This window comes from Lampetra fluviatilis, chromosome 31 (assembly GCF_964198595.1).
Source record: "Lampetra fluviatilis chromosome 31, kcLamFluv1.1, whole genome shotgun sequence".
Taxonomy (NCBI): Eukaryota; Metazoa; Chordata; class Hyperoartia; order Petromyzontiformes; family Petromyzontidae; genus Lampetra; species Lampetra fluviatilis.
In genome coordinates, this window is record NC_136305.1 from 11,550,428 (window position 1) to 11,562,129 (window position 11,702).

The 11,702-nt window shown below is 57.0% G+C and overlaps 1 protein-coding gene across 1 annotated transcript in view; it reads left to right on the plus strand.

The window, feature by feature from the left end:
• LOC144943553 (uncharacterized) overlaps window positions 1-11,442 on the plus strand; it is a 43,228-nt gene extending 31,786 nt beyond the window's left edge. Inside the window, exons 3-4 of the mRNA XM_078871131.1 lie at window positions 8,174-8,254; window positions 9,596-11,442. Of these exons, the coding sequence (XP_078727257.1) occupies window positions 8,174-8,254; window positions 9,596-9,774 (260 nt within the window). The 3' untranslated portion in view covers window positions 9,775-11,442. The remainder of the gene's footprint in view (window positions 1-8,173; window positions 8,255-9,595) is intronic.
• Window positions 11,443-11,702: the final 260 nt, after the last annotated feature.

The following is an 11,702-nucleotide window of genomic DNA, read 5'->3' on the forward strand; positions in this document are numbered from 1 at the left end:
CAGTGGAAGAATGGCAGGCGCATCTTACAGATGACAAGCCGATGTTTCAGTGGGCAGATCAGATCCACGATAGGTCCTGGCTTCAAGGACATGGGCCCGCTTCCGCTGTTCCGTCACTAAATTGTCCAGCAGATGTTCTTGCTTGGACCCAGCGTGCATCCGTGATTCTGTGTGGATGTGCCGATGCCGGAACAGCAGGTTGTTGATTACAAGCCCATGGGCTGCACAGACGTTTAGCAGCTTCCTACCGTTGTTCTTGCGCTGATCTGACCCATGCCTTCCAGTGACTCTGGCCCAGGTGACTGCGTCATGACCCACTCGGGCATTAATGTCACCCAACAGGACGGGGCCACCTTAGCCAACACCTGGGACAGGAGGCCATAGACGCCACCTGAACCATCAGTCTTGCTTCAATGGCACTGATCACAACACACCACAGTATGACCGCCTGACAATCATCGAGGTGAGGGTTGTTTTGCCAGACAAAAATAACAACAGCTGGCGTTCGCCACTAAGTGGCGGTGACATCACCACAGCGCTTGCGCCAGACTAGGTGCGCCTTGAGGCCACGTGAAGCGTCTCGGTTGCGGACAGAATCAACATCTTTATTGAGACTGAAGGAATCCGATGAGCTCATCACGGGACAGCTCCAGGAGCTATGGGTCGAGGTGACTGTCAGATGCACCACCTGTGCCCCACAGCGTGCCGCCCCGCTGCGTTCTAGCCACTCGGCGTGCCGATCGTTGTCGTGAGCGTCGCTCCTCAACCCTCCGTCTCGTTGCTTGAGGGCAACTGCTTCCCAACTGCCCAGTAGCAGTCTTAGTTCTTAACGGAAATAAACCTCGACACACACAAATATGTCATCGCACAAGAGACACACACAGAGACACACATAGAGACATGCGACACGCATATTCCCATGGTAACCGGTCCAGTGTGTTTCTATGGCAACTACTGTTTTCCAGGATATTTCCATGGTAAGCCGGTCCAGGGTGTTTACATGTTGGCTGGTCCAGGGTGTTTCCATGGTAACCGATCCAAAGTGTTTCCAAGAGGGCGGTTACGAAGGAGTCTGCATGCAGGACACCATTTGCCTGTCTGCTCGGTCGTCACAGCAACAATCATCCAGCAGTGATGGGATTGTGGTTGCCATGGAAACCCTCCCACTGCTTCCTCCTTCTCCACCCCCACCTCCCCCACCCCGCTCACCCCCCATCCTCCCAGGCTCCATCAGAAACAACAACAACAACAGCAGCATGAGATTAGGCAGGGGAGGGGGGCTCTCATTTACACGTGAAAGGAGGGGGCGGTGGGGGTCAAAGATTGGGTTACGCTGGCAGAGCTAGAGCCGGTAAACAACAACAACAGCAGCAGTAGCGGTGGTGCTGCTGGCGCAGTGGTGACCAGCGTGCTTCACAGCGTGGAGCGCCTGGGTTCGATTACCGAGTCCGTTGCCTCTCTGCGTGGAATCTGTACGTACACTCTCTCTCTCCCCCCTGTTCTGCAGAGCGAGCGAGTGTGTGGGAGTGTGTGTGAGAGTGAGCGTGTGTGTGGGAGCGAGTGAGTGTGTGAGAGTGAGCGAGTGTGTGGGAGCGAGTGAGTGTGTGAGAGTGAATGTGTGAGAGTGAGTGTGTGAGAGTGAGCGTGTGTGTAATGGAGCATCTTCGCCAGTTAGAAACATTTATGCTGGCCTGCCCCCTACGATCCATCCTGGGTTTAACCAGGCTGGATTGTGTGAGGAGCTCACAAATCCTTGAAAGATCTGGGCAAAGTCCCATCGGTGAGCTCCTCCGGCAGGCAAGGCTGCGTTGGCTGGGTCATGTAGCCCGCATACCCAGCCACCGCATGCCTAAACAGCTTTTGTTCGGCCGGATCGAGGGGGCTAAACGGGCGCGGCACGGGCTAGAGAAGAGATGGAGTGATGTGGCACAGGAGGACGTGGAGCTGAGTGGACTTGTCGATGACTGGTACCAGCGGTGTCAAGATCGGCCTCTGTGGAGGAGGCTCGTGAAGGAGGCTACAGCGAAGTTGGAGGCAGTCGCCCTCCAACAACAACGGAGGGCGGTGGAGCGACGCTCACAACAACGAGCAGAGCGCCGGGTGGCTAAAGCACAGCAAGTTGGTACAGTAGGGGGCACAGGTGGTGCATCAGCCAGTCATCTCGGTCATCTCGGTCAGTCGACCCGTGGCACCTGGGTCTGCCCCGTGACCTCCTGCCAGCGGGCGTTCGACACTTCACGTGGCCTCAAAGTGCACTTGGCCTGGCACAAGCATCGTGGTGACGTCACCGCCACTTAGTGGCGAATGGCGGTTGTTGTTGGTGTTGTTGTTGTGTTCTCCCCCTGTTCTACATAGTGTGTGTGTGTGAGAGTGAATGTGAGTATGTGTGTGTGAGAGAGTGAATGTGAGTGTGTGGGTGTGTATGTTCTCCCCCTGTTCTTTATAGTGTGTGTGTGAGAGAGTGAATGTGAGTGTGTGTGTGTGAGAGAGAGTGAATGTGAGTTTGTGGGTGTGTGTGTTCTCCACCTGTTCTACATAGTGTGTGTGTGTGTGTGTGAGAGTGAATGTGAGTGTGTGGGTGTGTATGTTCTCCCCCTGTTCTGCATAGTGTGTGTGTGAGAGAGAGATTGAATGAATATGAGTGTGTGGGGGTGTGTGTGAGAGAGTGAATGTGAGTGTGTGGGTGTATGTGTGTGAGAGAGTGAATGTGAGTTTGTGGGTGTGTGTGTTCTCCACCTGTTTTACATAGTGTGTGTGTTTGTGAGAGAGTGAATGTGAGTGTGTGAGAGAGGGAATGTGAGTGTGTGGGTGTGTGTGAGTGTGTGGGTGTGTGTGTTCTCCCCCTGTTCTGCATGGGGTTCCCCAGTTCCCTGCCATAGTTCAACTGGTGTTAGTCAAAACACTTCAATGTAACAGGTTTCACCTGAAGAAAGAGCTCTACGGACGACATGTAAAATTGTCAATGTTCTTGGGCACACTGTCAAAGTAGTCGCCCTGTGGCATGATCACTGTGTGTGTGCCAAATTGCCTAGGAGCCAGTCGAGCAATTGAATAGTATCGGCCGAATCGGGACCGATGCTGGCGAAGCGACTGATGTTTATAGGTGAGGTCTGGTTTCCACATTGAGGGTCTCGTCAGCAGTCCGGCTGGTTTCCACATTCAGTGGCCCCCTTCTCTGTTACACACAAGTCCTAGTTGTACGCAATGTTGCGGCTCAAATACACAAAATACTTTACCAGCGTCGCTGCGGAGGTGTCTGGCAATCACCGTCGGTGAGAACCCGCCGTTGTCACCGGCAGAACGTCCGGTCACCCTCTAGGGTCCCCGCACCGACCCCGCGGCACGTGAGGCGTTCCCGGCCCTCGCGTGCAGGCGAGCGCCACTTCCGCCGTGTCTCACGCGCCCCGGCGCCCCTCGTGTCCCCCCCGATCGCGACGCGAGCCCAGGCCGGGCCCCACGAGCCGGGGTGCGGATTCCCGTCGTCCTAATCCCGGCGGTCACGCCGGGGGTGCCACCCAGAGGACGGGTCGGCTCGCTGGATTCATCCGTGTCTGTCCGCCGGCTGGATTCACAAACCGAGAATGGGAACGGCCACTTCACCCCACACGGCCACGGTCCGGGACTTGGCCTCCCCTGTGCCGAGACGGCAGCTCTCAAGGCACGCGGCGACATCGACGCGGCCGATAAAGGGAGCCTCGGTGGTGGAACCGGCTGTGTGGGGAGGAGGAGTTGCGGCGACGGAGTGACACCGGCTTTTACCGCCCGGTCGGCGGCGAGCAGCGACGCCGCCACTCAGCTGGGACTGCTGAGAAGTTCGCAGCCCCGACCCCGCGGACACCGTGTGCGTCGTACCACACCCTGCGCGTCGTACCACACCGTGCGCGTCGTACCACACCGTGCGCGTCGTACCGAAGAGCAGGCGGAGCGCACGCGCGCCAGGCCGCGAGGCCGTGCCGGCCCGCTACCCGTCCTAGCGAGCTCATCTCCAGACGTCTGGAGATGAGCTCGCTAGGACATTAACAACTGACGTCAAAGACACCGGCCGCGCCCTCCAGCTCTTCACGAAGCGTAAATGCACACACACGGGTCCTTGGGTCGCCACGGTGGTGGGCCCGCGGCTGTGCCAGCCTGCTGGGGGGCTGCTGGGAGGACAACGGCCCACAGACAGGACCAGAGCCGACGCTCCGTTTGTCGCATCGATGGCGACGTGGGCATTGCCTCCTGCTGCGTAAAGGAATTTAATGCCTTCTTAATTCAATTTGTTCACTGTTGTTTGTTGTAATCGGGAAACATGGTTCACTTGGTTGTTTATCAGACGCCAGCCTCTCTTCTCCGGGCATCAGAGACCGTCCGTCCAAGATAATCATAATCATAAACTCACTTTTCTACAGCGTAATGCGCACAAGGCCTCAACGCATTTTACACGATGCTCAAGTTATCGAGAAAGCCTGTTGTACAGAAAGGCGAGTTTTAAGATGCCATTTAAATAGTGTCACAGACTCGGAGTCCCTAATGGACCGAGGAGGAAGGGAATTCCACAATCGCAGAGTCTGTGCTTGCAGCGGGGTCGGAAGGGCTGCAGGGCTCGGAATTGCCGCAGTCCTGGCAGGCACCCCCCGAGCAGGGCCCCCCGTCACCTGCGGTGTCACGGCCGGTCTGTCTGTCTCGGAGGTTCCTTCCTTGGCGCGTCCGTTGACGAGGCCTCCTGCTGGGGCGGACCCGGGACGCGGGCCCAGCAGTCCCTGGCGTAGTGGCCCTTACGCCCGCAGCGGAAGCAGTCAACGTCGTTGCGCCGTAGCGCAGGCCCTGCATCCCGCCAGGCCCGTACCGGTGGTGCAGCGCGCGGGGCCGGCTCACCGCGGCCCGACCATGGACCAGAGGCGGCCGTCAGCTCCTGAGGGCCCCCCCCATCCGGCACGTAGACCGCCTTCTTAGGGTCCCAACCCAAGGCGCCTCCCTCGACGATGGGCCCCCCCGTCCACGCCGCGACTTGCTTCCACCGTCGGAGGTTAAACTGTGCATCTAGACATTTTGCTGCCGCCCGGGAAATGAGCTTCTCGTGTCCACACACAGGCATGGGAATCCCCAGATCCCGAGACAGCTCGAGCATCTTACCTAAGATGAGAGGCTCGAGCAGGTCAGGCTTCGTCTCCGGATATGCGGCCATAGCCAACTCCAGCACCGCACCCCTATATGCCACCGGCGATTCCTCGGGCGCTCGCTGTCGTTGAGCAAATCGGCGATGAGCATCATCAGGTGGCTCGTAAGCGTCCGCCATTTCGTCAAAAACTCCACGTAATGTTCTCTTCTTGTCGGCCGTTATGGAACGAAAGAATCTGACCGACTCGTCATCAAGAAGAGTCGGCAAAACTTCCAAAGCCTCAGCGTCGGTCCACCTAGCAGAACGTACCGCCGCCAAAAATCTGCAGGCGAAAGCGCTCCAATCGCCCCCGATGGAGAATTCCTTGACCGTAGTAAGATGCCGACTGCGACTCCTCAGCACGCCGTCCTCAAGCGATGGTTCATCCGGTGGTAGGTTCAAAATGGCGTCGAACCGCGGCGTGGTCAAGATGGCGGCTTCCCGCCGCGGAGCACGCAAGATGGCGGCTTCGTGCCGCGTGGCGTCGACAGCGAAGGCAAGGCGGCGGCCTGTGGACCACCCTCGGCTCTCCCCATCGCCGTCCTCGGCGTGACGAGGTGACATAACTGCGCCAGGACGTCCTTGAGAGTCTCAAGTTGCTCCGCCATCTGTTGCCATCGGAAATCCGCGTCCGTTGATGCTGACGGGCCCGCCACCGCGGCGACATCTTCAACTCCCGTTCCCGTGCTCGCTTCAGCAGGGCTCTCCTCCACCACCGCAGCTGAATCCATCGTTGGAGGAAGGTCGTCGTCGTCAGACGAAGAAGCAGATGCTGGCGTCGGAATATTCTTTTTTTCTTACTTGCTTCGACATGCCGTTACACTTCCAACACCAGTGTAATAAAAGACTCGACCACGGTATCTGGCTCGGTGTCCTTTATTCGGGTTCGTCTACTTTTCCCACACGGCTCTCTCCCTCTGAGACCCTCCGCTCGGCGCCGACGCTGCTGTCGCTCCCGTAGCCTCTGGCAGCCTCGCTGCTGATCTCCTCGTGTCGCTCCCGTAGCCTCTAGCAGCCTCGCTGCTGATCTCCTCGCGCAGCCTCTCCGGCTGCCCTCGCTGTAGCTCCACCACTGCTCTCCCTCTCTGAACAGTCCCACTGCTGCCTCTTTGTGCAGCCTCGCTGGCTGCTCTCGCTGCAGCCTCGCCGCTGCTCCCTGGGTTGGTCACCGCTGGCCGACGGTGCCAATCCGCTCTCCGAGTGTGTGTGGCGATCTCGCCACTCCTCCCAGCCTTCGCCCAGCGTGGCCTCACCCTAGTCCAGTCTCCAACCACCTCCCTTCCTCTTCCGGTTTCTCCCCTTAAAGACCCGAACCCTTCTCCCACGTGACGTAACTCCTCCCCCCCGTGACGTCACATCCGGAAGGTCGTTTACGCCCGCATTACATATATATAAAAGGGAAATGTGTGATTATGTGTGTCTGTTCAAAATGTTTGGCGTACTTCCCGACATGCAACAAACTTTAAATTTGCCAAGTGGGTACTTTACAGACTGTACACCATGCAAAAATTAAAATAGACTTTGGTATTTTTTTTGGGGGGGGGGGGGGGCGCAATAATGCATATTTTTTGCACGGCTGTGACGTCAAATCTGTCATGTGACCCGCGCATGCGTAGTGGTTAGCGCGCTGCGCTACGAACCCGGCGACCCGAGTTCGATTCCCGCTCACGGCCACCACCGGTGACGATTATTTGAACCGGTCCTGGTCCTCCCCTAGGTCGACTCAGCCTCAAACAATTAACTGGTGTGGTATGTGAACATCGCCACTGAGGGGACAAAGGCGGCCGGGCGTGGTGGATCCAAGTCCCGGGCGAAGCCGGGTAGTCAAGCTCGTAAAATATAAACAGATTGGTGGTGAGATGTTTAGGAGCCAACTCATTCAAAGCCTTAAATGTGAGAAGAATCCTAAAAGTCGATCGATTCTATACTTTACAGGGAGCCAGTGCAGGGAGGAGGGGAATTGGATTTACATCTGGGGTTAAAACCCGGGCAGCTGAGTTTTTAATATATCGTCGTCTGAGGCATTGCAGTAATACAAAACCTGGGGGAGGGGGGGGGTCATCAGCGAACACGTTGACGAAGTGGATTGTCATGAGGCCCCCTCGAGATGTAATCGGTGCAGCTTCTAACTCCCATCATCCACTCCGTCTCTCTTTACGTGCTGTGAAGAGGAAGGGCTATTGCCAGAAACGTCGCCCAGTGTACATTTGTTGTCTTGTGAGGCCAAACACACCCCGCCCCGGTGTTCGTGTGGTTTTTATTTGGGTGAAATTGTGAACGACAGCCATATCAGTCATTACTTCGTCTCATGAGCACAGTCATTGGGTTCACTGCAGCTTAAAGACTCAGTAGTCCTACAAGGCGCGTGGTGGAGTTAGGGGATGTCCCGTGCGCGTGAGCTCGCCATTTGAAGGCCTGGAGGCCGCAACCGGTGACTTTGCCGACAATGTGTTGGGGGGGGCGGCCCCGTATCCGCACGGCAGAGTGAAGCAGGAGAGGGATGGAGCTTCTGTCCAGGGAGCAATGTTCTGGAGACAGGACCAACGCGTCCCGCTGTTCGAGTGACTCATCATCTTCATCATCGTCGTCGGCGATCACTCGTGGTCGAGTTTGATTGCCCTCCTGGTGGGTCCTGTTTGTGGGTCTTCAGATGTCTCAAGAGGCTGATTTGAGAGCCGCAGATTCTGCTGCAGTGTGGGCAAGGGCTACGTGGTGATGGTGGTGGTTGGGGCCTTCTTGGTGGTGAGCGTCCCCTTGCGTTGTTGCCGCGTGGCGAAGAGTGCGACCCCCCGTGGTCGGTCTTCCCCCACGTGGTTCTGCCCCGTCCTCGTGACGACACCACGGGGAGCCCCCTACGGGGGGGGGGGGGGGGGGGTTGCTACAATACGCCACGGCGGCCACGACCACTAAAGCGAATCGTCGGAGTTCGGAGTTGACGGCCTTCCTCACAGGCGCTGCTCGCTGTGCACAGCACTTGCCCCAACAACGCGTTGACCGCTACCTGCGGGGACCTTTGTCTGTGTCCCTGTGTAGACGGCTTCTATGGCAGCTGCCAGCAGAGGGCGGGCGGCGCAGCGATGAGACCCTCCAAGCGGGAGCTCCCCGCCCTGCACGGTAAGCGTCATTCACGCAGCAGACGTGCACAGGCTGCGGAGAGACACATAGAGACCCGTAGAGACCCATAGAGATACGTAGAGACCCATAGAGATACGTAGAGACCCATAGAGATACATCGAGACCCATAGAGATACAGAGACCCATAGAGACCCGTAGAGGCCCATAGAGACACGTAGAGACCCATAGAGATACGTAGAGACCCGTAGAGATACACAGAGACCCATAGAGATACGTAGAGACCCATAAAGATACGTAGAGATACATAGAGACCCACAGAGATACATAGAGATCCGTAGAGATACATAGAGACCCGTAGAGATACACAGAGACCCATAGAGATACGTAGAGACCCATAGAGATACGTAGAGATACATAGAGACCCACAGAGATACATAGAGACCCGTAGAGATACATAGAGACCCGTAGAGATACACAGAGACCCATAGAGATACGTAGAGACCCATAGAGATACGTAGAGATACATAGAGACCCACAGAGATACATAGAGACCCGTAGAGATACATAGAGACCCGTAGAGATACAAAGAGACCCGTAGAGATAGATAGAGACACATATAGATACACAGAGACCCATAGAGACACATAGATATACAGAGTCCCATAGAGATACATAGAGACCCATAGTGACGCGTAGAGACCCATATAGATATATAGATACCCATAGAGATATATCGAGACACATAAGATAGATGCAATATATGGAGATAGATATAAACCCATATTTTTAGATATAGATAGAGACCTGTAGAGATACATATATATCCATAGAGATACTTAGAGACTCATAGAGCCCCGTAGAGATAAATAGATACCCATATGTATTTACATAGAAACACATAGAGACTCACAGAAATACATAGAAACACACACGTAGAGATACTTGAAAGGAAAGCCACAGTAGTGCGATTGTGGTCACACAACCCAAACTATGGACCATTTAGTAAACTCATAGAGACTCGCAGGGACACATCGAGACCCAGATAGACACATAGAGACAGATATAGAGACACAGAGACACATAAAGACACAGAGACACATAGAGATACATAGAGGCCCCTGGAGACTCATAGAGACCCAGAGAGACATATTCAAGGCAAGCCACAGCAGTGCGACTGTGACTACGGACCGCACAGTGAACCCACCATGATCTACGCTCATTCAACAGAGGAACAGCGACATGACGCGAACTCCCTCTAATGAAGCCCTCTTGCCGTGGGGAGTAGAATCACCAGCGCCATCATCACGCAAAGTGTCCGTGTGGTCGTGTGTGCATGACGTACCCATGTGTGCGTGCCCCCCCCGCTCCCCGAATCCGTAGGAATAACTCGGACGCTGTCGCCCCCCCCGGCGTCCCCCGTGGGGGGCGCTCCACCCCCCGCCACCCCCGCCGTGCGCTTCTGGCCACCCCCATGGGCTCTCAGGTCAGAGGTCACCCCCGTCGTCACCCCGGCAACGCGTGGTCCCCGCGGGTTGGTTGCCACGGAAACGCTCGCGTGACTGGACGCTCGGATTCATGGTTGTGTCGTAAGGACCCTCCACCACCTGACGCAGCCAAAGACGTTGAATAACCACGCGGGTGTACGGGCGCGCAGCGACACGGCGATCGCTACTGTTTCACCTCCATCGCTCACTCACCCACTCACTCACTCACTCACTCATTCGCTCACTCACCCACTCACTCACCCACTCGCTCACTCACTCACTCATTCGCTCACTCACCCACCCACTCGCTCACCCACCCACTCGCTCACTCACTCACCCACTCGTTCACTCACTCGCTCACCCACTCACCCGCTCACTCACTCACTCATTCGCTCACTCACCCACTCACCCGCTCACTCACTCACCCACTCACCCGCTCACCACTCACTCACCCACTCGCTCACTCACTCACCCGCTCATTCACTCATTCGCTCACTCACCCACTCGCTCACCCACTCAACCACTCACTGAACCGCTCGCTCACTCACCCGCTCACTCACTCACTCACTCAGTCACTTACTCAACCACTCACTCGCCCACTCACCCGCTCACTCGCTCACCCACTCATTCGCTCACTCACCCGCTCACTCACTCACTCACTCGGTCACTTACTCAACCACTCACTCGCTGACTTCCTCAGCAACTCACCCACTTACTCGCTCATTTACCCACTCACCCACTCACTCACTCGCTCACTCAACCACTCACCCACTCACTCTACCGCTCACTCACCCACTCACTCGCTCACTCTCTCACCCACTCGCTCACCCACTCACCCACTCACTCGCTGACTTACTCAGCAACTCACCCATTTACTCGCTCACTTACCCACTCACCCACTCACTCGCTCACTCAACCACTCACTCAACCGCTCACTCACCCACCCACTCACTCACCTACCGACTCACTCACCCACTCACTCACTTACCCGCTTAATCGCTCGCTGACCAAGTGAGCGCCACGTAGCGCGTTTGCCGCTTGTTGCAGAGGTCTGCGGTTCGGCTCCGGCAGGCCGCCCTGGTTAACACTGCGGCCGTGCGTACTGACAGTGGACGTTAATATTCTCGGGAGTCAGGCAGCGTGTCCCGTCGTCACGGGACAAATTCGCTAAGTTAAAAATGTGCTATCCACCGCAAATCGCTCAATTGGGGTTGCGCACTCGGCAGCAATCGTCGCCCCCTACTAGCAGAAGACTGATGCTGCTTGCAGGCCAGGTGCTGACTCCGATATAGCGCCACACAGAGACAGCTGACACTGAGGATGCCCAGTAAGTCACTGATGAATGTTGAAGTTAAACACCACATCACCACCCCAACCAGGGAGTGGGTGAGTGACTCAGGGAGTGACTCAGGGAGTGGGTGAGTGACTTGGGGAGTGGGTGAATGACTCAGTGAGGGACTCAGGGCGTGGGTGAGTGACTTGGGGAGTGGGTGAGTGACTCAGGGAGTGACTCAGGGAGTGGGTGAGTGACTTGGGGAGTGGGTGAGTGACTCAGTGAGGGACTCAGGGAGTGGGTGAGTGACTTGGGGAGTGGGTGAGTGACTCAGGGAGTGACTCAGGGAGTGGGTGAGTGACTTGGGGAGTGGGTGAGTGACTCAGTGAGGGACTCAGGGAGTGGGTGAGTGACTCGCGGAGTGGGTGGCTCAGAGTGGAGGAGCAAGGGGGTTGGGGTGTGAGGGAGCTGAGGGGGCCCCGTCTGGTCGCAGGCCGCTGGCGGGGGAGCAGGGGGGAGGGGCCCCAGCAGCCCCTGCCGCCGAGGGGCCTCCGGGCCGCGCGGGGGCCCTGCGCCGGGCCCTGTGGCTGCTGGAGACGCTGGCGCTGGGGGACAGGGACATGGCGGCCACCCGCCTGGGCCACGGCCTCGGCTCCCGCGAGGTGAGGTTCACGCTCACTCCAGACAAAGATCCCCCGTGTAGCCTTAGCAGACTGTTGGGGCAAGTGCT